The sequence below is a fragment of the Coturnix japonica genome, chromosome 10 (genome assembly GCF_054131305.1).
Source record: "Coturnix japonica strain WE chromosome 10, WE-NBRP24, whole genome shotgun sequence".
Classification (NCBI taxonomy): Eukaryota; Metazoa; Chordata; class Aves; order Galliformes; family Phasianidae; genus Coturnix; species Coturnix japonica.
This window is the reverse complement of record NC_140672.1, coordinates 14,232,530-14,260,054: the sequence shown is the minus strand read 5'-3', so window position 1 is coordinate 14,260,054 and position 27,525 is coordinate 14,232,530. Positions and strand designations below refer to the sequence as shown.

The following is a 27,525-nucleotide window of genomic DNA, read 5'->3' as shown; positions in this document are numbered from 1 at the left end:
GAGCTAATTATCCGTATTATAAAGGTACACACAGCCAAGGAATAGATGAGATTAGCTGATCATGTCAATGACAGGTGTGGTCGTCTGCTTTTCTCCCGCCGTTCTGCAACATCGTTGTTATTTAGTGTCACTGGGTTCGTTAAACTGCTGTTCATTCTCAGATCGTTGGTTTTTTTTCATTTTTTCCCTCCTAGACCCATTCACAATCTCCCTTCCCTTCCCCTCTCGGCCGTGCTGCACCGCGCTGTTAGAGAGGGGAGGTTCTTTGTTCCTTCTCTCCCTGGGTTTGTTCCCACTGTCACCGAGTGAGCTCTAGAGAGAACTCCGTGACACAAACTCATTGCAAAGTCTAAGCTAGAAGAAGCGTCATCTCAGTGTATCCCAGAAAAAGAACAGCGTTGAGATTTTAATTGGTTTTGGTTTTTTGTTTTATTGGGGGTGGGTTGTTTTTTGTTGTTTTTTTAGGGTTTTTGGGGTTTTTTTTTGTCTTTTTTTTTGTTTTGTTTTTTTTTGGGGGGGGGGGGGGGGGGTGGAGGGGTGAAAGGGGAAGGGAGAGGGAGGGGACAGTTGTTTGGTTATTTTTAATATACAATAAAGCTCTGCAGTTCCGCTGTCAGTCGCCTCAGAGAGTTCCCGAAGGAGCTCAACCACATTCTGCTCAACATCGAGTTGTTCCATTGAGTGGAGCAATGGTAGTCTTGCAGATGGAGCAGTGCAGGAATTCTGACAGGATCTCCAGGTGTATCCAGTTCATCAACTGAAAGCTCCGCAACCAAATTGGAAGGGACCAGTCCTCTTGTGCCATCTGTCAGCTCTCCCTGAAACCAGCCATTCTCACCCACATCTCCAAAGACATTACGCATTGTCCGGCAGTCAGAGGAAGCTCGTTTTCTGGGTCCTCATGAGGACCCTCAACAGGAATGTAGTTGTGTCGAGCTAAGAATCTTCAAACTGCTGGTGATACCTGTCCTGGAGAACGCAGGATGAAGGACAAAAGCTCTGCTCTCACATTCAGGGCCGTCCTCTGACAGAAGGCAGCACTCAGGACTGTTCCCAAGGATCTCTTTCATGGCTTTCAGTTCAAGCTCCTGGTCGTCCAGATGACCTTGAAGACTTCGGGCCTCTTCAATGGCAGAATGGAACGGACTGGAGCTATTACGGAGATTCTTGTTTGACTGGGTCAGAATCTGTCTCGTTGCCTTCCCCAGCTCCATCTGCTGCTTCTGCTGCTCTCTTTTCCCTCTTGCGCGCTCTGTGAGAATGAGTTTCAGAAAGCACTACTCAGTGACAGGAAATAAGGGGAAACTTGAAAGACTTTGCAACCTAAGTCCTGGCAGTGTACTGCCAGCGGCTGATTTGGCCATCCAGGATCCTGGCACCACAAATGCTTCATTGCCAAATGCAGCAATAAGGTGTTCTGGGGAAAGGCCAACTCACAGGTAGTCTTTGAGCACCCATATCACAACACCAACGGCCAGCACCAGCGCAGGCAGCAGCATCGCTGAGACCGTCACCGGAATGTGGCGCTTCCGCACAGATGTGTGAGCAGCAGCCTCTGTGCTTTTGCCTGTGTTCATCCCTGGAAGAAATGAGACAATGTCCCACGTTACCTTCAGCTGCACTACAGATAATCTCTCAGTGTGCTTCATGGACCCAAGAGGTCATTTTGTCAGTGGGTGCCTCCGTCTCTGGTGCCGAAGCACCGGAGGACAAGAAGGATTGCTTCCACCTCTCGTTGGGTATGGAGAGGCTGCACAGGTACTACCCGTGTCCTCCTCTGGGCCGAAAGCTGGGGCTGTACTCTGGGGTCTGGGCTTGGTCCGTGGGGAGAGCTACAGAGCAGAATCCCTCACGCTTTTCCCGGCATGTGTGTCCTGAGCTCCCCCTGTGGGACGCCCCCCAGGCTGAAGGTCAGGCTTCAGCCAGCACAGGGCACAGCCAGAGCCAGCCCAGGGGAGAAACACTCCTGCAGGCTCCTACCACACAAGACCCTGCTCATCACCCTCAGGTGGCTTCGTTCCAAAAGGGCAAACTCTGCGATCTGGGAGCGGTGGGAGCTGAGCAGGGTCACAGAGGTCTGCTAGTACCTTCCCTGGCACATTGCTGGAACAACTCTCCACACCCCACGAAGGCCAGCCATTTTCAGAGAGCCACCCCTGGCTTCTTTTACATGTGCTCTATGCTCACACGCTCAGGTCTGGCTGCTGACCTGGTGTGCAAGAGCTGGCAGCAAGAGCCTGCAGGCACGCAGTGACTCTGGTTCGTGACACCGTATGATCATAGGACAGAAATTACCTGGCATGCCGGTTGGTGCTGCCTGCATTCCTCTGTCCGGGACGGGCAGTGTGGGATATCCGCCTTCCTGCAGTGCATCCGGGACTGGCAGTGTGGGATATCCGCCTTCCTGGAGTGCATCCCGCTCACTTTGTTGGTCCGTTCCTTTAGAAAGAAAGCAGGGCAGTAGGATTGGGATGTCACGTGCCCTCATCGAAAACTGAGCTTCTCCAATCCCGAGCTCAGGTAAAGTCCAGGCCCCCCCCCAAGTACACTGTGAGCCCCTCTGTTACCCAAGGGCATTTGGGCCCTCCCAGCTATTGGACAATGCTGACTCCCTCACACCTCTTGAGGAATCAGCTCCTGTGCAAGGCCCTCACATACTGTGCTGTCACCAGCCCGTCACAGCCAGGTAGCGGCAGGCTGAAATCCAAGCTCTAACACACAGTCCAAGCCTTCAGAATTAGCATCTCCACCTCATTTCCAGCATTAGCAAAGGCAGCCAACCCTGCTTAGGACGCTCCTCCTGCCTTGAACTTGCTCAGCTGCACGGAGGGCTTTGGATGAACAGAAGCACAGCGCTTGCCACTTTGCCACTTGCTGCCATCTGGGTGCCAACGACTGCACAAAGCAGCTCTGACAAGTAATGGTTGTGCTGGGGGAGCAGCTGCCTCTGGGTCTTGGCTGGATGCAGACCATCTGGCAGCAGACCAGCTCTGGTGCTTGACAGCACCTGCAAGGTGATACACGGAACACGGCTGCAGCACGGCTCTGACCCATCCCTTCCTGCTGTGCAGGCTACAGCCTGCCCACACCTGTATATCACACCTCAGCTTCCCAGGTCCCACAGTGAACAGACTGAAGTATACCCACCACGCTCTGCCTTCTCCATTTCCTTCAGCAGTCGCTTCAGGAGACGGGATGAGCCCTGAGAGTATTTTCCTCGATTGGATTCATCCTCTTCTCTTTCCGGACCTTAACAGAATGTATGAAGTTAAATATCATGTGCATGAAGATCTGAAGATCAGCGGCGAGTCAGCCAAGTCAGTGAAGACAGAGTACTCACTGCTGGGATTCCAGCTGGGCTCCAGCACAGGAGGAAACCGATGACCGGGCAAGGCCCACACTGGGGGCACTTCTGCAACCAAAGACCCATGAAAAGTTTTAGTCACACACTACAGCATCAACTGAGTAGCAGAGCATACAGGGGACAGGGCCTGCAGACACAAGTGTGATCAGACACAGGTGAGGAGAGCTTCCGGCACATGTGGGGGCCTCCTTTTCCCTGAGTGACCTGTAGGGTCTGGCGGTGGTTGGGGAATGCCACAGCCCAAATACAAAGGTCTGGGCTCCCTCAGCTGCAGAGGGGCAGCGGTAACCTTCCCACTGAAACGTGGCAGCTCTCTGAGAGAAAAAATACTCATGGCTCATCTGTGCAAACCCTTCCGGGCACAAACAGGCTTGGAAGACCTGGAGAGGATCTCCAGTAAAATTGCACCCAGGTAAACCATGAGAGCATGAACGTTTCAGCCTCCAAGGAAACAGACACTCACAACTTACCCCTGGGTCGTCCCCCAGGCACAGGCATGAAGTCCGGATCCAAAGGAGCATCCGGAAAGGGAGCACGAAGCTCATCATCTAGAATCAAGAACAGATGAGATAAGTTCCCACTTATATACACTATATGATGTGATCTCCTTCTCCCTCAGTAACTGGATGTGGAGAATAACTCAGGTCATGATTTCCAAAGTTGCAGGGTGGACGGGATGACCCGTAGGCTGGCACCTGGCAGCGTATGCAGTGCTCTCTCCGGGCCACGTGCCACATCTCTCACAGATTACGTGGAAGAAGATGCCCATCACCCCCTACCCAGCAACACCCCCATGGAAGGCAGGCCCCAGGCAAGTGTACTACAGGGCCGTGGGGACACAGCCTGACTTCTTGCTCCCAGCGCTGCTCAGTTTGGGTCCCATCTCTACCCACTCACCTGCTCCCCGTGCTCGCCACGGAGCAGCACAGCTCTCCTGAAAACTCATGGCCACCAATAGGAGGAAGAGGACAAGGCGGGCAGGGTCCATGGCCACCCCCACACTTGCACCACGCTTCCAACACCACCGCTGCAGCCACAGTGAGTGTCGCACTGAGCCAAGCCTGCAGCCAGGCCTTGTGAGCTCATGACGCAGCTCAGCACAGTCATAGGATGGGGCATTGTGACCTCACATCTCTGTGATTCCGGGTGGTGGCTCCCCGCAGGCTGCTGCTCTTGTGATGCACTGCACCAGGGCTGTGTGGGGCTGGTGCTTACATCATAGAAATGCAGAATCATAGAATGGCTTGGCTTGCAAGGGACAGTGAAGAACTCAGAACCCCAGCCCCACTGCCTCGGGCAGAGATGCCACCCACAGAGTCTTGCTGCCCAGAGCTCCATCCAGCCTGGCCTTGAACACCTCCAGGGATGGAGCATCCACAACTTTGCTTGGCAAACTTTTGCAGAGCTTCAACAACCCCAAGAAGGCATTATTTCCAGCCTGGTGCAACACCTCAGGCCAGAGAGGTAGTGACGCAATATGCACAGGTTATCCACGCGTGTGAAGCGTACTGCAATTAAGCAAGCCAAGCGGATAAATCCTCTCCAGTGTGGAGGATGATGGCTGAAATACAAGCTGAACTGCTGAACCAGGCACCAATGGGGCTTATGTGTTTGCGTCAAAAGACAAAATACCAAGCAGAGAGCATGGGAATCAGATATTGTTTCTGAAGCAGAATTAAGTTTAAAAAAATTGATTTCACAGTCTGACATCAACCCTCCTCCACCCCTCCCATTCCCCCCCCAGCGCACCCCTCCCTTCCTTCCCTCTTTGTTTAACAAAGACTTTGAATAGAATCATCATATCAATACTACAATTGCTGGCCTGGGATTATTATCACCTCTTTCGGGTTCCTGGACAGGAGAGGTGCCCCCCACTGATTTCAGTGGTCCTGCCTGGGTGGTGAGGTGACTTCACAGAATCACAGAATCACAGAATCACAGAATTGTAGGGGTTGGAAGGGACCTCTAGAGATCATCGAGTCCAACCCCCCTGCCAAAGCAGGCTCCCTACACCACGTCGCACAGGCAGGCGTCCAGGCGGGTCTTAAATATCTCCAGAGAAGGAGACTCCACCACCTCCCTGGGCAGCCTGTTCCAGTGCTCCGTCACCATCACTGTAAAGAAGTTCTTCCGCACATTCGTTCGGAAATTCCTATGCTGTACTTTCATCCCATTACCCCTAGTCCTATCCCCACGCACTACTGAAAAGAGACCAGCCTCACCACTATGGCTCCCACACCTCAAATATTTATAGACCTGGATCAAGTCCCCTCTCAGCCTTCTGTTTTCAAGGCTAAACAGACCTAGTTCCCTAAGTCTCTCCTCATAGGGGAGATGCTCCAGGCCCTTCACCATCTTTGTGGCCCTCCGCTGGACTCTTTCCAAGAGATCCCTGTCTTTTTTGTACTGGGGAGCCCAGAAATGGACACAATATTCCAGATGAGGCCTCACCAGGGCAGAGTAGATCACCTCATTCGACCTGCTGGACACGCTCTTTTTAATACACCCCATAATGCCATTGGCTTTTTTGGCTACAAGGGCACACTGCTGGCTCATGGTCAATCTGTCGTCCACCAGAACGCCCAGGTCCCTCTCAGCAGAGCTCCTCTCCAGCAGCTCTTCCCCCAGCCTGTACTGGTGCATGCAATTATTTCTACCCAGGTGCAAGACTCTACACTTGCTTTTGTTAAACCTTATCTGGTTTCTTACTGCCCAGCTCTCCAGCCTGTCCAGGTCTCGCTGAATGGCAGCACAGCCTTCAGGCGTGTCAGCCAATCCTCCCAACTTCGTGTCATCAGCAAACTTGCTGAGGGTGGTCACTATCCCCTCATCAAGGTCGTTGATGAAGATGTTGAACAAGACCGGACCCAGTACAGACCCCTGGGGGACGCCGCTAGTTACAGGCCTCAAGCCAGACACTGCACCGCCAACGACAACCCTCTGCACTCTGCCAGTCAGCCAATTCTCAACCCACTTCACCGTCCACTCATCTATCCCATACTTCCTCAGCTTTGTTATAAGCTGAGGAATTAGTATCGAGACTGACACAATTAGTATCGAGACCCTGTTGCTTTTGTTGTAGAAAATACCGCGGTTTAAATGTGGTAATGATCCAGATTAGAGAAACAATAGGGTTGTGTTACCTCCGCTTTAACATGTTAACTTTACAAAATTTGTTTTTGAACCATTGCTCCCCCTCCTCGTGTGTGTAGGAAAATAAGGGAAAGAGATACCTAAGAAAATCTCTTAGGATGTACATTGGCATATCAGAGGGATATTGCTGGGGAACCGGGAGGGACTCTAAGCAAGAACACCCTCATCAAATAATGTAATCATTGGTGGTTAGTATATAAGTTGGAGGACGGGTTAAAATGATCCCAAAACCAGGAAAAAGGATAGGGAAAAGTTGTTTAAATATTGTGTTAGATATGGCCTAGAGATCCACTACAGGGAAAATCAATATTTGGCCAAAATATGGATCTGATGAGGGTTGGGTTTGTCAGATCTCGAATTTATATGTAAAGAACAAAACCCCTTTTCAAAGGAGGAATCAGAATATGCTGCCTGTTGGATACAAGAAATCAGCCTGTTATTAGTAAAAAGAAAAAGGCCCGGACCAGGAAGGAGAGGAATTAGAAAAAGGAACTAATCAATGGGACCCTCCTGAGAATCTCCCCCCCATATAACCCCAATGTAGCACAAAGGGAGACAGGCGCTGCCCCAGTAAGAGGAAATGGTAAAGCACACAGGGACATTTCACAGAAAAGAGGGGCATGCTGGGCTCAGGAGAGAATTAAAACAATGTAAAAGGGACATAAAAATTTCTCCTTTCCCAGACACTAGCTGTACCAGCACCTCAGTGTACCCCTTATGGGAGGTCCCATTGGGACAAGGACAAATATGCTATGTAAACTCCCCACTCACTAGTGGAGAAATTAGAAATTTTAAGAAGGAAATGAAATCTTTAATTGAAGATTCTATAAGATTAGCAGAACAATTAGATCGATTTCTGGGGCTTTCAAAACTTTGGTCCCATCAGGACCCCCTGGTAAATATAAAAGTGGGACCTGAGGGGGAAGAAGTTGTGGTTTTAGTTGATACTGGGACAGCTCGTTCATCACTGGCCCGTAAGGTGTCAGGACTCAAATTAACAAATGAGGCCTTAAAGATAACAGGGGTAGAGAGAACCGGGATGACAGTACCACTTTTTGAGAATACTGTATTAAAACTAGGGGATAAAGATGAAATTGGGAATCAAGAAAAACATGAAATAAGGCCATAAAGATAAGGGTGGAACAGCCCAAGGAACTGAATGATATGGATTGCTAAGGGAAAGTTACATGGTATTAAGGGTGTTTGTGGAAACTGAAAAATTGTACTGTTTGATCTGTGGGTTTTGAAGGGAATGGGACAAACTGCTTTGATGGTATAAGAAAGTGTAATTGCTATTGGTATACAGAAGTATAATTGAGGGTGTGTCAAAGTGTAACTGAAGATACAAATAGTGAAATTGTGTACAAAGGAAAAAGGGTTAAAGAGAAAGTGAGTTTATGTGTGCTGGTATGAGAGCAACCCCCTGTATTGTTTCCCCCCCCTTGCAAGAACTCTTGGAGTGAGAGAGAGCCGGGTACGGAGACTGTTGCTGTAAGCAGCAAAGGGGGGAGGTGGGGAGGAGGGGGCAATGGAAGTGAGAATAGCCTTCATGTGCAGAGATGTAGGAAACCTGAAATCCCAGTGTTAGCACTGGACACCTGGAGAGAAGGAGGTGAAACTGAAATAGGATGTTAGTAGTTTTTGTAATGATGAGAGTTTGGAAAGTGAGAGAGTTTGGGACAGACACAGGTTGGAGGAGGAAGGACTGGCAAGGTATAACAGGGATGTCAGGACTGAAAAGAGGTGAACGATACGAAAACAAAACAAAACTGATTGACAATCAGATAGTAAGGGAATTGGTGATAATAACAGCTGTTACTGTTGTGGTGCCAGAATAGGGCCGTAGGACCCAGAGATCCCCTCAGGGAGAGGTGGGGGGAGTGGGGGCTTGAAGTGCCCAGGGAGGGCTCCGCCCCACTGAAAGGAAAGCAGTGTGCAAACTGCAACGGGAAATTGCATCTAGGGAAGCAGGATAAAGAGATTTATTTTCTGGTGGATATGGGTGCTTCTTACTACTCATAGATGGTTTTGTAACAGTAATAGAAGCTACTGCCCAACAAGAAAAGGTTTATGTTTTTTTTGGATTAATTAAATATAAACTAAGTAGGAATACAGAAATTCTTGTACCTGCCAGGTTGCTCTGGCAAGAAATTTAATAAAACTGGAGCCAAGGGTCCAACAATATTGACTGTTTAAAAACTGTAAGTCTGACATTAGCACAAATGGGGAAAAACAATGTTGTACCCCAGGAGTCACAGCAATATCAAACATGATGCACTTAGGGGTGTGGGCATCAGGGCCAAACATGAAGCCCTGAATAGAAGTTAAAAGCAAGAGATTGCCCAGTCAGGGTAAAGTGGTACCCTATAAGGATACAGAACTGTAGAAGGATAGAAGACTTTCTGGAGTTTGGACTCCAATTTTGCAAAAATTTTTGATAGCAAGTGCTGTAGTTTGGTACAACACTTGAAGGCAAGTAATAGAATTGTTGAATGCATACACTCAGTGGTGGCAAATCCATGCACTTTATTAACCCAGTTAAGGAATGAATAGGTGGAGTTTACCTTCTGGATTTGAAGGATGTTTCTTCTGCCTGCTTTCTGTATCATGGCTTTACAAGTCGGTGTGCAGGTTTGGAGGAGCTCTCCCCCTTGCACCCGGCGCTGCGCAACGCTGGAATAAACATACCTGCTTTACAACCCATCTCTGGATTATAGAGTTTGATTCCGCAAGTCAGCTAAACATTTGTGGTTGGTTTTTCTTTTCCCTAAACAAAGCAACCTGTTTTCTGCACTTGCTGTGCCTTACGAAAATGCACAGAAATTAGGCAAGCCTGAGACTCACCAAACACCACATGTGACATTTTGTAAAAGGTCAGTTTTGCAGCAGAGAACCACATATAATTATACCAAGTGTGCAACTACTTTTCCCATGCAGCAGCAGGCAGCAATGAGGCTGTTCTCATAATAAAAATACCATTTGAAAAGTAGTGTAATTAAGTGTATATCATGATGTACCCAGTAGCAACGAGAGCTCTGTTAACAGCTTCTGGAACAAGTAGATCACTCCCATCCCCTGCAATGACTTTGCCTCCAATATCGCATGGCTGATAAATTGCAGTCTTCTGGATATGAAATATTTGCAAGTAATTTGCAAACTGCAGCTAATCAGAACCGTCTTCCATATTGTCACCAACCACTTCAGGCAGCATTGTTCCATTTTGACATCTGGCTATGAGGCATTCATGCACGGCATTCACATACATAGGTCAATAAATAGGAGGGAGGGTGATTTCAAGTACTTATGCTTTCATCAGTTTCTTCTGTGTACCTGTGCAGTAGCTGCCCATCTCACCTGGTAGGTATGAATGCTGTATTCTACTCCAGGTCAATAAAAGCCTCCATGTTGACATCCACATGCAGATTTGTCCAGATAACACCATGGAGAAAAGCTTCTAAAAGTCAGTTCAAGTTTTTAATGAGATTGCTGAGCATAAAACCACATGATTCCCATGATTTTTCACAGATTGTTTTCTGCAAACCTGGATCTCACAAGCCTACAAGCAAGGAGAAAGCTTATCGGCACAGCAACAAATAGTACGATTGTGGGTTTTTTTAAATACAATCAGTATATTGTTCTATCACCAGCAGCTTTTAAGGCAATTCGCTCCCATCAAACTCTCAAATATTCACCCAAGTCGGCTTTCATCCATGTTTTTACCTCCTGAGCAATTGAATCTATAGGAACTATTGGACTTGGAGACAACACAAGGACATACTGCCAGCTGAGAACCTTTCAGCTAATTCATCCAACAGCATCTAAAGGTTCGAAGCTCACTGAGAGGGAGGACAGTATTTGGGATATTAGAATTCCCCCCAAATGTATTGGGTTTATTTTTCTAAGTTTATTAATTTAAAGCTGAACTTGCACAAGTGAGGGAAAGCACCTTTCTTCCACACTGAGGAATTGGCACCATCTTCTCTCCAAAGAAAATTTTTTAAAAAGGCCCAAAAATTAAGTATACATAAATATTAATGTGTATTCATGCTCTTCTCTCTGCCAGAGTTCTGCTAAGTACACCAGTCACGTGAAAAAAGCAAGCCAGGCCATCCTGAACAAGTACAGTTATTACTGCACAATGGGTAAATAGCAATCAGTCCTAGAGATACTGTTCCTATACAGGGGAGGCAAGACAAAAATAAATAAACCCTTAACCACAATAAAATCCAAACCCAGTTTAAGAAAGCTTGTATTTATTTCAGCCTCAGTGGAGTCAGTTTGAAACTGTCAGAGAGACACTGTACACCTATATACAAATTTAAGAACACAACGGAGTAACTGTTACTGTTTATTAACAACCAGTTTTAATAATACGATAAAAGTATGTCCTGAGAAAGGGGAACAAACACGCTTCTTCAAGGTTTTTTAGCTGTTCTGGATCTCAGCCGTCGCTTGATGATCAGATGATCACTTTCCTTCTTTTGTTCCTCAGATTCCTGAAGAAAACATTTCAAAAGTTACTCATCTTTTCACACAAGACTGATAAGCTCTTCTTGACCCACGCAAACATATTTCTTCCCCTAAATGGATTTCAGAATGGCATTTGCTTATTATATTTTATTCAGAAAACTATGGGATACCGAGATCATTTTAATGCAGCTTAATCACAAGGAACAAATATGGAGAATGTACAAAATCCTGTTTATCTTAAAAAAGCACACACATCTGAGGAAAGCCTGAAGGCAGCTTTCATTTTGAAATACTTGTTTTCAAAAGAGTATTATAATACTTGTTTTGTGAAACATGAAGCGTTCAGAAAACATTTTTAGCCTCAATCCCTGTAGCTATGACTTGCCCAGAATTTCAGTTCTCGGTTCAGTTCCATGTTCTCAGAACTACAGTGAGAGAAGAAATTGTCTCATCTTCTTCATCCTCTAACAAAAAAAAATAACATTTTGGTTTCTGCCCCTATCATTCGTCAAATCGTCAAAAAATTCAGAGGGATATTACAGTATGGGCAAATGATCACTATGCTGAACAGAAAAAGGACTCTAATATAATTAAAAGATGCAGTTCCAACAGAGCAAGAATGTTCTTAGCACAATAGCTGCCGACAGAGTCATGAAACTGGCACATCAGATCCTTTGCAAGTTGGCTTAGACAGGAGATCATAGTTTAAGCATACCTAAAAAGCTGTTTAAGTTGTGCTCTAGAAAAGCGTGTAGTAGAATAATCCCACTCCAACACACTGAAATTATCTATGATTCCAAATTAGAAGACATCTCCGTGATTGCTACATCACCTACTTAGTAAACTGTAAGCCAGCCAAACACAGAGATCTTTGAGGACAAAATAAAACAGAACAGCAGGAAGACCAACAAGAATGACTTGGTAGAATAAAGAAATACCTCAGTACTTTCAACCTCCCCCTGCAAATAGATGAAACCACCAGTCTGTTTGGACTCCTTAGTAGTTTATTTTAAGCCAAGACTACAGTATAATCGCTTACCGAAGAAGCAGGTATATCTAGAGGGCCAGAAACGACAGTGGAATACAGCTTCCTTTTGGATCGTTTTGGCTTGGTCTCTCCTTCTTCGAGACTTTCAGGTTCGTTTGATTTAGGAGAACTTACTGCTGACATCAGCTTCTTGGCTAGAAGAAATTTGTTTTGATACATAAACCAATCAACTTACTGGTTTTGTGAGTCTTTAAATCAACGAATGCAAAAAAAGCTTCGTAACAAACTTGGTTAATAAACGACACATAAAATTTAAGTGAAAATACTCAGAAATTGTATTTGTTCATCAAGGCTCTTTATTGCTTCTATAGCTGAAACAGTTTATAGGTTCAGGTACGGCAGCTTAAAGCACGCATTAAAATGGAGTATGAAAGACAATCATGGCTCAGAAGTCGCTGGAAGTCAGAAACTTCAGCAGGAGTTAAACAACAGGCCTAACTTTCGTGCTGACAGAAGCACAAGACAGAACCAACTTTCTCTGTATACTTGTAGGTTTTCACAAATGTAATAATGAATCTCTGAAGAGACGAATAAATGCATTTACTTCATAAATCAAAGGACAACTTAACATGGCAGACAAGTTCTCTAAGAACACATACATTAATAGCCTACAGCAGAAACAAGCCATTCTACAATGTCTAGAAAACATGGAATAAAACTTATTCTACACCAACCTTTAGAGTGTATAATAGAAGGAGAGCTTTGAATAAAATCTCCAACTTTTTGCAGTGTTTCATCCTTCTTTTTAGTCAGTCTTGAAGCATGTACTCGCTTTCTCAGGAAGTAGTCTTTTCCGGATTTCTGTTCAACAGAGATGTGAACATGTGAAACAAGAGCATTGTTTAAACTTCATTTTAGTTCAACGTTATTTTAAGTTGACATTTTGAGCTTTACTACTGACACCTCTGTTCATTATGCTGATGATACCACAACGGCAAGTAATGTAGACAATTTTATACCCTTTAGGGAGTTGTCAAAATCTCAGCTATTTCAAGGCATACGTTTCTTAAAGTTTCTTAATAAGGCAGTAGTTTCTTTAAAAGTAGCTCCCAAGCTGTGGAGTTGTTTCTTACATAAGCTGTTCTAATTACATAAAATAAACAAACATACAAAACAGAAGACAACAGATGGGAAAAATCTACTACTCATACTCTGACCATGCCAAGGATACTGCTATCACATGTGAACGTCTGTTTTTAATAACTGCCATGCATATTAATGATATGAACCTTAGTTTAATACAAGGGCTTCACTTACAAAAGCACACGATAATACACTAAAGCTTCTCTTCCCAACTATTCAGTGTGCAATATCCTTCCCTCCAAATCATTACACAGTACAGCCATTACACGCTCTGGGGACAGACTGACTTGCCCTTTGGTTAGCTTATGAAATTTAATAGGAAGAGCTCATAAGCATGTAAGATTCCCATTCAGGTATACACATAAGGATAAGACACTGCTTCTTTCGTGTGACCACACAATTACAGGAAGTCCCAAGCTAGCTTCAAAACTAGAACAAAAACCAACCATTTTCTCGTCACTTGCAGAGGGTGAATTAAAAGCCATGACAGATTTTGTATTTTTCGTGTTCTCATTTTTCACAAAATCCTGGGAAAATAAGACACGTTTCAGCCATGATTCTTTTGGAAAGAACAATTGATGTCACAAAAGTGAACACTTTAAACACTTTTGCTAATAGTAGGGAAGTATTTGCTAGTGGTAACTATTCCACTGTAAATCAAATAATAAATAAGCATTCAATTATAAAAACAGGACATTAAGATATCAGTATTAGACATCTCATGATGTCTAAAAAGCTGATTTATGTCTACAGGTTTCAAAGAAAATACACAATGGAGTTAAGAGAAATTCCCTTCTCTTAAACCATTATCACTGAGCTTGGCTATTAGTTTTGTTCATTAAAGCAGTTCATTGATTAAATTCTTCAACTACTTTACTGAGGTAGAAATAGCATTTTTTTAATGCTTAAATGAGAATGGTAAAAAGGCATCAGATATTTTGTTTTCTGTTGGGTCTAGGTCATACCTCATCCACGTCATCACTTCTTTTCTTTTTTGACTTAGGCATTTTCACTCCTAAAGGTATCATGCTGCCGTGCTGCTTTATCTCCGTCTTATCAGGTTGCAGAGGTGTCAGTGGGATTTCCAGCTCCGGTTTTGGGAACCGACTAGTTTTGCCATTTTCTGCGGACACTCCAGAAGAGTCGAGGACAGTTTCCAAATGCTCCTGATAGTACAGAAGAATTTTAAGTGCAAGTGTTAAGGTAGCCATGAGATTAAAAAGTTATAAAGCATCTGGAAAAGGATATGTAAGCATTCGATTTTCCTGCTGTAAGAACACTTGTAGGAAGACACAGAAGGAGTCTATTTCAGTTACAGCAGAGTTTTACCCCTCTTTCCTAGAACTTGTTACATTTAAAATTATTTCCAATCTATGATCACAAAAAAAGTTCTCCATGTTAAACTAAGCCTGATACTTTACAAGTCATTTTTTCTCAAGGGCACAGACAACTACACTTTTTTTTTAATAGAGAATGGTGGTAGAACTGACACGATTTTCTTCATCTCAACTCTGCTGCGTCAGAACTGGGCAGGAACAGGAGCATTTGATTCAAGTGTTCAATTAACTTCCAGCTTAATCTTAGGGAATTTGCCCTTCCTCTTCTACACTAGAGATGTTATTTACATAAGTAAGGTCCAGCTGGCAAGGTGCAAGCCCAGTACAAGTCATTAAAGAACTCCATTGCTATCTTTTCCCTGGAGAGAATACAGGCATTCAAGCAATGACACCGTACTTAAGCTGAAGGCTATCATGTACCTGCTCATGGTCAAATGGCAGCAAATGCACAGCTAAGTGACAGGGAAATGTCAGTATGCATTTCCCCAGCAGCACTTACTGTCCACAATCCACCCAATCCTGTTTTTCTCAACAGGAACAACAAAGTCAGAACTGAGATCACCTGGACTCCTCCTTCTCTATGGCAGGAATTCAGCTAGCATATCAAAAATGAGTTCAGATGCTGGTTGAACACATAGAAGACAGGCTGCTGGGGGCATCAGAAAATGGTAGATGGCTGCTTCTACTGCTGCTAGTAACTAGCAAACTCCAGTGTCCCAAACACAGACTAGCAGCTTTTACTACTTACACTGTTCCGACCCCCTGAGGGGAGTCTTCTTCCTCTCAAAAAGTTACCAAAGATTGTAGAAAGACAAAAAGTAGTCAGAGCCACTTTATCAGGCTCTGCTAAGAATCTGAATGGAGTATCACCACCCACTGTATTTCCAAGAATTAAGTTGGTTAATAAATACTTTGTTTTTAAAATATATGTAACTGCTATTTTATGAAAGTTAGCAATTAAAAACTTATATAGGAATGATTAACATCATCTGCTAACAAAACAATATCCAGAAATCCTGCAGAGGAAGAAAATAAGTTCAATTTGCTGTGCCCGTTTCAGTGGCTCCATGAATTTTTTCCAAGTAACTTATCTAATCATGAGCCACTTCATAAGCATTAACATGAGGAGAGTTTTCAACAGCACCTGACAAAAATTCATCACACAATTGTTTCAACAGCTTTTATTCCTATCAAAGGCTATAAAAACAGGTGATCTGATCACCTTGAAAGGGATAAATAAATTAAAACTTGGGAATTGTTTAGAGAACATGAGATCTTTTCCTACTCATTCCTTATCAAAAGCAATACAATCACAACATTTTCAGATCTGAAGTTTCATACTAACCTCAGATTCATTTAATGAAGTGAGGCTCCTAGTACATGGAGGTGACAAATAATTGTCTTCAGCTTTGCATCTTAATGGAATACTTTCCCCAGTTTTAGTTTTGCTTTGTTGTTTCCTAGGCTGTAAATATTTAAAAGGAGTAAAGATTAGGCTATGCATTAGACCTCCAAAATATCTCGAGTTTTCTAAAGTTACAGTGTAAAACCTCAAGCTCAGACGCCACATGAACACGTAAGCTGAAACACAGCACAAGTGTGGGAAGGTAGTAACATCTATTCATTGTGTGATCTTCAGATACACCCTACTGGGTCTCACTAACAGTCTCAGGCAGTATTCTGCCTCCAAAAGAGAGAAAGCGAGACATTATTTAGGGACAAAATCTGTAACGCTGGTCGTTTTGTCATCCATTCCCCCCATACTCTGCACGCTCACAGCTGCTATGTTAGAACACCAAAGGCTAAACCTCTGCCTAATCTTCAGCATCCACATATGAATACATGGAAAACTGCATGGAAAAGTTCCATAATGTACACAGAGAGATGGTGTTCTAGTAAATAAAATATTTTTGAGAAGATGAGAGCTCATGTTTGAGTGGAAGACAAAAAGAACCAACAAGTACTCATCACTGAATATGTAGTTAAAGGACTATATGCTAAGAAAAATGATTCCAGCTCCAGTATCTCCTAGGAAAACAGAAGAACAAAAAGGGGTTAACAAGATGTTAAGTACTTACTTTCTCTAAATATAATCATACCTTTTCATTTACAGAGTCATTCCTTCTACTTTGTCTTTCTTCAAGTAAAGGTATTTCTGGCAAACACTGAGGGCTACTGTGGTTAATGCGTTGTTTTAATTCCTTTATAAAGTCATCTTTGTCAGCCAGTTCTTTTCTTAACTCTTCTATCACAGTTGCATTATCCTAATAAACAGTAAAAACTGCTGAGTTGTGGGATTGGCAAAAGGAATTAACACACACAAGCAGTATTGCAATTACTTAGTAGCATCAGTTTTAGAATTGCAGGCTAGAACACTTAACTACTCAAGAACAGTAACATTTCACGGATTTGTACGGTCACTGTTACAAGTGCAGTAGTCACAGAATTGCCTGGGAAGTTGTAATACAATATATTTTGATTCTTCTATTTTACTTATGTGCTTCAGCCTTCATCTCTCTTAAGATATAATAACCCGAGCTTTTATTTGTTCCCAAATCCTCGGTACTGTGAGAAAGTCGGCAGTTGTAGGGGAAGTTTTGCTATGAGAACATCTTTCTTCTCAGAGAAAGTGAATCCAAACATTCTCAAAAGAGCACAACTCATTTAGTCTTCTGTTTAGCTTCTGAAATTCTATGCTACGGCTTAGATTGGCTATCCTGATTAAAAGCTGGATGTTGAAATAAGAAATGCAACTTCCAGAGATCATCCCCCCTCTGCTTTTTGATGCTTCCCTTAATCTCTCTCCACGTCCCCTTCTGTCTTTTCATGCCATTGTAGATACTACCTCAGAGAAAGCAAAGAAAGTAAGAAACCTGAGACAGAACTACTGTCTGAGTATTGAGCCTAGCCTGGGATCCGGAAATGCTGTGAATTATCAGAAAAAGCTACAGATGTCCAGTCTGACTGTAGGATCATAAGCATCAAACTGACATCTGCTTATCTGAACTACTGAAAAAATTGAAATTTTAGTAATTAACAGAAATTCTGTTTCTGAAGAACAAAAATAAAAGCTGGTGCTTTTTTTGGTTAGTTGCACATGATGTCAATACGACAGTGTTCAAGAACAGAAGCACACCCAGAATACAAAGAGCAGGTACAGGAGTCTTACAGAATTTATGGGTAGCTAATCAGGTAGGAGGAAAGGAGAGCTGACCTTGCTTGAATCCTTTAAGGCAGATTGTCTCAGTTCTGCTATTTCTGTCTCTTTTTGTATGACATTAGAAGCCAAAGTTTTGAGCTGTTCTTCCAAAGCTTCAACAAACTGATCTCTCTCCTCACGCCACTTTTGAAGATTATGGTCCTTTTCCTCCAGCTCCTATATTTCATGATGATAGAAAAGCATACACAGTAGAAACAAGCAGAATTTTTAAGACAGCCTAGAATTAATAAGTTTTTCATATAGCATAAATAAGGACTCAAGCTGATAAAAAGAGTTTATGGTAAGACATTTCAATTAACATATCGTGATGTCACTCAACAAGATCAGGTTACATGCATGTATTACATATGTATTTACTATGCAGATTATTGTATTTAAAGCAATCTGCCAGTGCTCTGTAGTGACTAATTATTTGAATATCTTTCATGGTCTACCACTAATTTCAGTTGGCCACTTTCATTTTGCTCCAATTTTTTTTTTCACCTTTTTCCTGTTGCTTGGAAAACCTGCATCATTCATTTAATAAAAAATAAGAGCAAGAAAAATACCTGTTTAAGTTGTTGGATAGTATAGTCTTTATAATCCAGCTCATCCTTAAACTGGTTATTAATCCTTTCAAGTTCATCCATCCTGTTCCTGAGGGATTCCTCCACAGAACGCATCGTGGACACCTGTAATGTAAGCACAGCTCACGGTTCATTAAAAGACTTCTGTAATCCAACCTGGCCAAATACTTCTTTGTTAAATAAAGAGGAATTCACAAACAAGTGCTGAGTAGGAAAACGACAGCAAGTGCAAGGTTACCAAGGAAGACATGAATTCATTTTTAAGCTTCAATTTTCCACCCCAAGCACACCCAATAAACTTTCAGACTAAGATCCTGCAAAATGGGTTTTAAGATATCTTCTTGTTTAATAATTAAATTTTAACTATTAGCATCACTGAAGCTGAAATTGAAGAAAAAAATATACATGCTTATATTAAAGAGCCTCTGGAAATTAGTCTATTTCTCTTCAAGTAAATAGCATTCTTCTTCCCAGTTATCAGCGTTTTTTCACAAGACTTAGGTTTTAGGCTTTGGAGTTACCACGGATACCAATGGCAAGTCACCAGTAACTTAGAGATAATAACAAGTCCCCTCCAGAGGCAGATTAGCTATTCTCTTCACAAACCTTATTCCAGACTACCAACCAACTTTACTTTCCTCTGTTCATTATCTATGCGAAACCATGTTTTAACTTGTGGTCCCCTCTAGAGCTTCAATGGCAACTTTACCTAAGATTTGCTGCTAGTCACACTAGTGTGAAATTTCCAGCTTCATAGTTAAAGTTTGAGAAGTTTTAACAGCAGAAAACCAAGCATAATCTTACAGAAAAAAATAGCTCAGTTGACTACAAACCTCGCTTTGTACTTGCTGAATTTGTTTCTCGGCATCAGAATGTTTGCCTTTTAGATCTGCATACTCTTCTTCTTTCCTCTGCAAATCTTTTTTCAAATTCAGTACAAGGGCAGAACTCTCAGAAAGAATATTTTCTAGCCTTATGTTAAAAATAAAGAGACAAAGAACATTACTGTTACACATCTCATGGAAACAGCAATTACAGCTTAATCCATGCCCTGCCTGTTGGTTTCTATTTGTAAATAGACTCTTAAATCTATCTAGACCAGTGACAAGATTTAAACAATTACTTTTGAATTTCAGCTTGCTTCTCATAATCAGATGCTGAAGCAATAAATTATTCAGATGCTATTCTGAGGGATGTACAACAAAACCACCAGAAATCCCCATATTATTCTTTATTTCCTTGCACACTCCTGTTTTCCCTTGGAACTCAAGTAGCATACCAAAGCATCCTAAAGTAGTAGTTTGGCCATTGATAAGCATGCAAATGCATTAAGTCGAAGGGATGTTCCCATTAACTATTTTTAACTCTAGTTCATTCTCAAAGGGCTCTAAGTTAACTCAGTGGTTACTTACGATTCTATACGTTGCACTTTCTCCATTTCACTCTTTTCCTTTTCCCGAAGAGAATGTTTCATCTGCTCCAAGCTGTTTTTCAGCTGCATAACTTCTTGAATCAGATTTGCTTCATTGATACTTAACTCTTCAACCTTTTTGTCTGCATTAGCAGACTTCTCCTGCAGAGTTGCTGTAACTGTCTCTAGATTAACAATAATAGATTCTTTTTCTTTAAGTAATTCATTGAGTTTTGACACATTGTCTTCCATTGTCTTGGAAACCTCCAGGAGATATTCAAGCTCTCTTATTTTTACCTCACATTTGGCAACTTCCTCCTGAAATTGTGCAATCACTCTCTGATCTTCTGCAGTCTTTTCTTCAAAGTCCTGAGTTTTCTTTTCTATTTGCTCATGTAACTGATTCACAAGATCATCTTCCTGACTAGTGTGAGTTGTAATCTCACATAGCTTCGTTACAAGTTGACGATTATGATTTTCAGCATTATTCAGTCCCGCCTTTAGGTTTTCATTGTCTTGAAGCAGTGCTTTGATGTGCTGACTTTTTTGTGAGGAAACATCAACAATACTTCTGCATACTTCCCAAATCCTTTCAAGACTATAGTTAAAGGAGAGGTCCTGCACAAGATCTGAGATGGAAGAAGTCTGTGACTGAATGCATGCAGAACTAATTTGAGATGTCCCTGGCTCATCTTTTTCAGAGTCTGAGGAATCCTTTACACTGACAAAGTCAGTACCGATGGCATGAAACTCTAAGTGACATTTGTATAATTCATCTAATTTGGTCCGCATTTCTTTTACTTGTGACACTTTATCAATTATATATTCTTTGGCAACTTCTATGTTGTTAGTTAGTTGGGCATTTTTGTCTTCTAGTGTCATATTTATAGATTTCTGTTCATCCAGTTCAGAAGCAATTTCCCGATAGTCAGCTTGACCCTGCAGAATTTGTTCACGGAGGACATCAGCTGTTTCTTCAGAAAAAGAAAGCTCAATACGCAGGCTTGTTACCTGCTTACTGAAATCTTCTTTTTTATTTTGTTCTCTGCTGCATTGTTCTTCAAGCAGAGCTAAATGACGTTCCAAGATTTCAGTTCTTTCCCTCAGTGCTAGTACTTCCTTTCGGTACGTGGAGCACTTTTGTTTCATGTGTTCAATTTTCTTTTGCTCTACAGTGTTCTTTTTCTTTCTCTCATTTACAACTACTGTAAAACAAACAAACAAAGAAACAAAAACGGGAAAAGGAATGTAGCTCAGATTGATTAAAATCATTATTACATAGCAGTTCACAACACCAAGTAGCAACTTCTAAGTGAAAAACTGTCGTAATATGCAAGCCATGCCCTCACATCACATAGTATTTGATACTAGTGAAGGAATTAAAGTCCTCTGAACACGTAATCAGGTGCCTCAGATTTCTATACAGAATTAACAGCAAAAGGTTTTCAGTCTGGAAGAACACTTTTACCATGGCACTACTCAAACCTTCCACTCCACACCAGTAGAAAATCTAATTAGATTTAAGAAACATGGGAACGAGATAGATAATTCACAGCTATATTCTTTCTATCTTCCGTGCTTCAGCAATCCCTATAAAGCAGCCAGGAATCACTCCATCTACATCTAAATGGTAGATAAACAGTTCTCTAAGAAATTTCATTCCAACTCACAGTCCTCTTACTTTCAAAAGAAAGATAAAACCCTGGACAAGTTGATCACTTAAGTGTTGATATCTGTCTCTCTTATTCAGTTGATCTCTAAACAAAATATGAGGATTCCTACTTCTGTCCACACTTACTCTTTTGCATATAAAGTTCACTCATAAAGTTGTACAAATTTGCAGATTCAAGTTTCCATAAATATTCCATTAGCTTGGGGCTGTTTTTTTCTTTAACTGGTGAGCAATTAGCTAAAATCACATGCATTTTCTTTCTATCAAAAGCGACTTCTGCTGTATTTCATCATTGCTTTAGAATCCAGTTACGTCCATTCCATAATATGCATACTTTAAGTATTAAAATAAATATAAGTCAAGACTTACTAGGGATTGGGTCACCACAACAATATATTCCATGGTGATTCTTGTACAGTGCTTTTATTACTACAACTACAGAAATGCAGAATTTTATAGCGCCCACGTGCAGCCTGCATTACATACAGATTCACATGTACTGCATGGAAACAGCCTCTTAACTCATCTAAGGAGTTTTATATACAGCCCTCAACTGATTTAAAAGTCATACTGAAGAAACAGCAGTGGCGTATTCCACCCCAAACCAGGTTTTGGTTTTGACTGCTGCTCCCAGCAACACTAGTGAGGGGAAAATGATTTATAAGTAATCTAAACACTTTATGCTGAAAACAACAAGCAAGCACTAAAGCAAGATAAATAAGACTAGGGAGAAGATGTGTAATGTTCAGTCTAGAAGCTCCTTACAGAGGAAGTAGGGAAAAAGCATTATTACAGAGCATAGGAAACAAGACATAAAAGCTCAGAGAATGGTGTAAATACCCTGAACTTTAAGCTGAGATAACCTAGCATCTCCTAAAACACTTTTGCTCGTGCTACTTATATAACTAATTCTACAAAAGAACCAGCACAACATACCTGTGCTCATTGTTCTACTGTGTATATTTAACATAGCTAAAGAATATATATTAAGCGGTTTTTGAAATTGGACGCTATTAATACTCACAAATAGAAGAAAATTTTAACATGATTGAATACTCAGTACTTCTTAACCGAAAACTTCATGCTGACATTGTGACTATCAGCTACCCATTTTAATTCCTATGTGGAGCATTGCTGTCATTAATTTTTAAATGAGAGCTTTGGTCATATGATTAGAACAAACCCACTACTATTTGGAGTATGGAGGAGTCCACATCCCTCCCTCAGTCTCTGGTAAGATGCTTATATGTGATGCCATTCAGTGGTCACATTAGGATTCAATATTTATGCCAAATAAAGGCAGCAGGGACAAATGTGTTCCCCGGTGGCGCAAGTGGTAGGAATGCCGCATTGCAACACTGGAGGCCCTGGGTTCAAATCCCCCCTGTGGCGCAAGTGGTAGAAGTGCCGCTCTGCTACACAGAGGCTCGAATCCCGGGGGCTGGACTCGATGATCTCTAAGGTCCCTTCCAACCCGCACGAAACTATGAAACTATGAAATCTGCAAGTGCATCAACAGATGAGGAAAAAGCAGCAAAAAGGAAAAAAATAGTGCAAAAAACTTTTATTCCTAAGCATTCAAAAATGAACAGCATAGGACCTTCTGAAAAAGGGATATTTACATAACAGTTACTTCTATTTACAGTTTAACACAGTGGCTTTTCTCCTTATACCATAAGGTACGCGCTTCACAGCCTTTTGCTTCCTATCCGGAATAGGAAGCAATTTATTGTTTTGGAAGACACCCTGTTCAACGATGGAAGAAACTGTACCTTTCTTTGGAGGTGGCTCTTCCACAGTAGGCTTATCCTCGTCAGTACTGCGCTTTCTTCCCACTTCCAACTCAGTTTTCTCTTGTTTCAGTGCTTTAACTGAAAGCACTGAAAATTGGCTGCTTTCAGTTCCTTTATTAGTGTTCTCTTCTGCCGGTTCTGCTTTAATGGTAGTTAAATGGTAGGTAGTCTTTTCCTGTATTGATATAAGATCAGTTACATTGAAGCTTAACAAAAGGAGCACTTAAGTCTCAGTAATCTTCTGTAGGCAAATATTTACACAAAACCATACAGCTAAAATATTTACCCGGTGACTCTATAGACATCAGTTACAAATCTCAATAGAAGACAGAACAAGTACACCTTCAGATAATGACAAGTGCAATACTCGGTAGAGTATACAAGGGAAAGCAAGAGCCTAGCAGGTTACAAAGTAAAAGACTTGCACACAATCAAGAGTATACCAGTTTATCAAAGAATTTCCTGTTTCCAAGAAGTCAACAAAATTACAAACATGGTCAAAGAGCAAATGGTCAGCTCTCATACAAGTTCATCACATCACACTTCTGCTAAGCTGCTAAAATCACTTTCATCGTGACAGATATAATCCAACCTTAAAGCTTAGTCAGCTCTGTCACGCATATTTTAGATTGTGTCCTTGACCACAAGTGAAGCTTCCTTACTTACAAGATGACGATTGTTAAGCCATGCTGGCACTGCCAAGGACTGATTATTCATCTTTAGTAACTTATGAAAAGAAAAGCCTCAGAAGTGTTCAGGCCACACAATCTCACAGATAGAGTTGGAGCCTTGTTCTTGGAAGAAGTAATAGGTGAGGACATGACTACTCATCACAGTCAGCTTTAATACCATGGAAATACTAAGTTGCAGTGATGCAGACAGTCAAAGACTAAGAAGGGTCAAGTTGCTAAGCTTACAAGGTTAGAGATCTGAGTGACAGAATTAACTATAAATGTTTTCAGAGCTACTTCAGGCTACCAAACATCAAAAAATGAACAAAAACCACCAGAAGTGGTATGCACACATACTTAATCAAGCTAGTCTTCACATATTCAGTAGCTCGCGGTACATTAGTCAGGATAAAGTTTTATGGACTGCATAGAACGTGGAGATATCCTGACCATTCATACTCGTACTTCCAACTCTACTCAACATACTTTTACTGTTGCTCTTCCTCTGATGTAGGAGTGTGAGGCAGGAGTTAGTGGAACACACTGATATTTTTGTTGTTTGTGTTAACAACAACTACCTTCAGATAAATTTGAATTGTTTACAATTTCAAGCGAGTACCAGCTACATACAGAAAATCACTTTTCCAAAAATGTGTTGATTACAAGCATAGAATTAGTGTTTTTCTTTTTTTGTATAAGGATACGGAGATGTGTAAAACTCACATAATCTTTTACTTTTTCTTCTAAATGAGATTTTAAGTCTTGTAGCTCTGTCATAATGTCATCTTTCTGCACCACGATGTCCATTAGCTCTCGAATCCTTTCATTTTGTGCATTCATTTTCTTGGAAATAAAAAATAAAAAAAAATCAGTCATCAGTTTCTAATGTAGTGTTAAGTAGCTGAATTACACAATGCATTAAAGGCAAATTCAGTTAAGCTAAGCTCGGTAAGAAATCTATTAATGGAGCCTACTGGAATAGCATTTTAAGCTACCACAAGTTGGTATTAAAACAATTTTACACAACATCTTCTTGATAAAGTTACCTCAGTTGCTTCTTTAAGTTGCTCAACAGACTCATCCAATTTAATCACCTGCATTTCAAAGTCTGTAACACACAGAAAAGGTTGTATTACATAAGTAGCCAATAGATAGTTTATTAAGTAATCATTTTTTCCAGATATTCTAACGGTTAGGTAGCTTTTGAACAGATTAATTAATTTGCATGTGGTCTTCACTTATTGGGAGTGATTCAAAAGTTTTCTATATTTCTTGGAACGAAAACATTGCATCAACAAGACATAAAGAGTAGAGATTACAATATAAAAGTAAAAATCAAGATATAGACATTTAACCCCATACTTACGAAAGCGTAAAGCTGCTAGTTGCAGTTTAAAGGAGAGGGAGGAAAAAAGAAAAGAAATAACCAAAAACCGTGGAATTGCTGAACCTGAATATACACAAGGAACAAACTATCACTTATCTACAGGCTATGGTTCCAAAGGTAGAACATCTCCTCTAATTCCTACTCAAACTGGTTATTTCTCTTTTAGATTAATGAACTATTTCTGTCTTCTACCTTTCACATCGCATAACTCACCTTTGCTCTTCTGCATCAGCTCTTCTTCAGTTATAAGTAGTTTGGTGTTTTTCTCTGTTAGCTCTTCTTTGGTCTCCATCAGTTCAAAGTTTTCTCCAGCTGCTTTTCAAACCAGCCAGTATCTTCCTTCGGGTCCCCCAGGGATACAATGGAACTATGTGCTGCCTCAGCTTGCTCTTTAATTTCCATGACATCATAATGCACAGAATCAAGAATGCCCTCAGGATCAACACAGGTGTCAGGCACTATGCTATGTTCTCCACCCTGAAACGTAATTTATAATCAGTTAAAACTGGTGAATAGCTGACTACATAATAGCTGTTATTTCTTCAGATAGTCTGGATAGCCACTATGAAGACAGCCATACAATAAGTTTTTAATTTCAGCTTCAAAACCCACCTCACAAATTTACATACAACATGACAGTGATTCGTATGGGGGGAAGATAAGTGGCATTCTAGTAGTAAAAGCTAATATATTTTATAGTATTTGATGACCACACTCCCCCTTTTTTTTTTTTTTTTTTTTTTTTTAAATATTACCCCAGATTGTTCTCCTTCAAATTTAACGTACAAGTTCGGACTCCCCTTTTCTTTGTACACAGCGTAAATTTTCATTTTGTGTTGCAGAAACAAGGAAAACGCCCAAATTCCCAAAGCTTTCTGAAACTGTTCTTAAGGCTCAGCAACTATTCCTGCTAGATGAAGAATAGATGTATCTTGCTCATCATACAGCAACACAGCATGCACTTCTTTGTAAACAGCCTTGTGTTTCTACAAGATGTGCCCATAACATTTAAATAGTAAAAAGGAAAATATTTAAGAAAAAAAAAAGAAAAATACCAGGGTGTCATGGTTTAATAATTTCGTAATTTTGCTATCAGTATTCCACATCATAACGTCATATAAAGCATGAATACTTTTACTGCTCCTGAACACTTGCAGTATATTGATGATATTGTCGTGTGGGGCCATACAGCAGCAGAGATTTTCAAGAAAAGAAAACAGATAATCCAAATTCTTTTGCAAGCTGGTTTTGCCATTAAGCGCAGCAAGGTGAAGGGGTCTGCACAGGAAATCCAGTTCTTAGGTGTAAAATGGCAAGATGGGCATCGACACATCCCAGCAGATGTGACTGACAAAATCACTGCTATGTCTCCGCCCACCAACAAGACAGAGACCCAATCTTTTCTGGAAGTAGTGGGCTTCTGGAGAATGCATGTCCCAAACTACAGCCACATAGTGAGCCCCCTCTATCAGGTAACACGGAAGAAGAATAATTTCTCATGGGGTCCTGAGCAGCAGCAGGCTTTTGAGCAGAGAAAACAAGAGATAGCCCGTGCCGTGGCCTTGGGGCCAGTACGGACGGGACAGGATGTAAAGAACATCTCTACACTGCTGCTGGAGAGAAAGGTCCCACTTGGAGTTTGTGGCAAAGAGCTTTAGGAGAAACCCAAGGCCAACCCCCGGGACTTTGGAGTCGAGCATATAAAGGGTCTGAGGAGTGCTACACTCCAACTGAGAAGGAGATCTTAGCCGTGTATGAGGGGGTTTGGGTTGCTTCTGAAGTAGTTGGGACAGAGGTTCAGCTCCTTCTAGCACCTCGCTTGCCTGCGGCCCCCCTGTCACGGACACAGGTAGATTTTTGTCTAAACCGTGACAACTACCCAGAATGCAGCATAAGGGAATTTTTGCCTAGAACTCTGGAGGACTATTTGTAACTCAGAAAGGTCAGAGATAGAAAGTTCATACTGATTTCTGGGTCACCAGCCTCACCGTACATCAGCATTTTTGGTTTTTAAATGATACATAAAGTTCTCAATAGCACTGCTCTAGTCGGTAGTTCTTTCCCTTTCTGTGCAGCTTGCTCTGTGCATGGCTTGTGAACCGCTATTCAGGCCAGACAGCTGCAGCCCCAAAGACCTGCCATAAATGTACAAATTCTACCAGGATAATGTCTTGATAATATGACGAAGGATGCGGCTTTCTCGCTCTGACATGTAAAAAGTGCACTTCCACTTTCTTCAATTTTCACATCTGAAAGTTCCTTGATAAAGTAATTAGGTTTTTCTGGAAGGAAAAAAAAAAGGATGAGGGTGTAGGACAAAGGGATTTGTTACCCCAACAAGTCCCAAGCA

General features: G+C 41.7%; 1 protein-coding gene across 1 annotated transcript; it reads right to left on the bottom strand.

The window, feature by feature from the left end:
• Positions 1–14,077: 14,077 nt before the first annotated feature.
• LOC146759412 (kinesin-like protein KIF20B) lies at positions 14,078–27,443 on the bottom strand. Its single transcript, XM_085510381.1, has 11 exons — positions 27,335–27,443; positions 25,389–25,652; positions 24,835–24,896; positions 24,512–24,631; positions 23,097–23,292; positions 19,654–20,857; positions 19,075–19,213; positions 18,224–18,346; positions 17,670–17,831; positions 15,801–15,920; positions 14,078–14,284 (listed from the first exon to the last, which is right to left on the bottom strand). Exons 2-11 carry the CDS (start codon positions 25,465–25,467, stop codon positions 14,078–14,080), a joined length of 2,412 nt encoding a protein of 803 aa, XP_085366507.1. The 5' UTR covers positions 25,468–25,652; positions 27,335–27,443.
• Positions 27,444–27,525: the final 82 nt, after the last annotated feature.

Coding starts and splice junctions, on each gene's coding strand:
- LOC146759412 (XM_085510381.1), bottom strand. CDS start 25,467: ATGGAGACCAAAGAAGAGCTAACAGAGAAAAACACCAAACTACTTATA. Junction 19,214..19,653: donor AAAGTGCAACGTATAGAATC/GTAAGTAACCAC, acceptor TTTTAACATAAG/GCTAGAAAATATTCTTTCTG. Junction 18,347..19,074: donor TTCAGCAAGTACAAAGCGAG/GTTTGTAGTCAA, acceptor CTTACATTACAG/GTGTCCACGATGCGTTCTGT.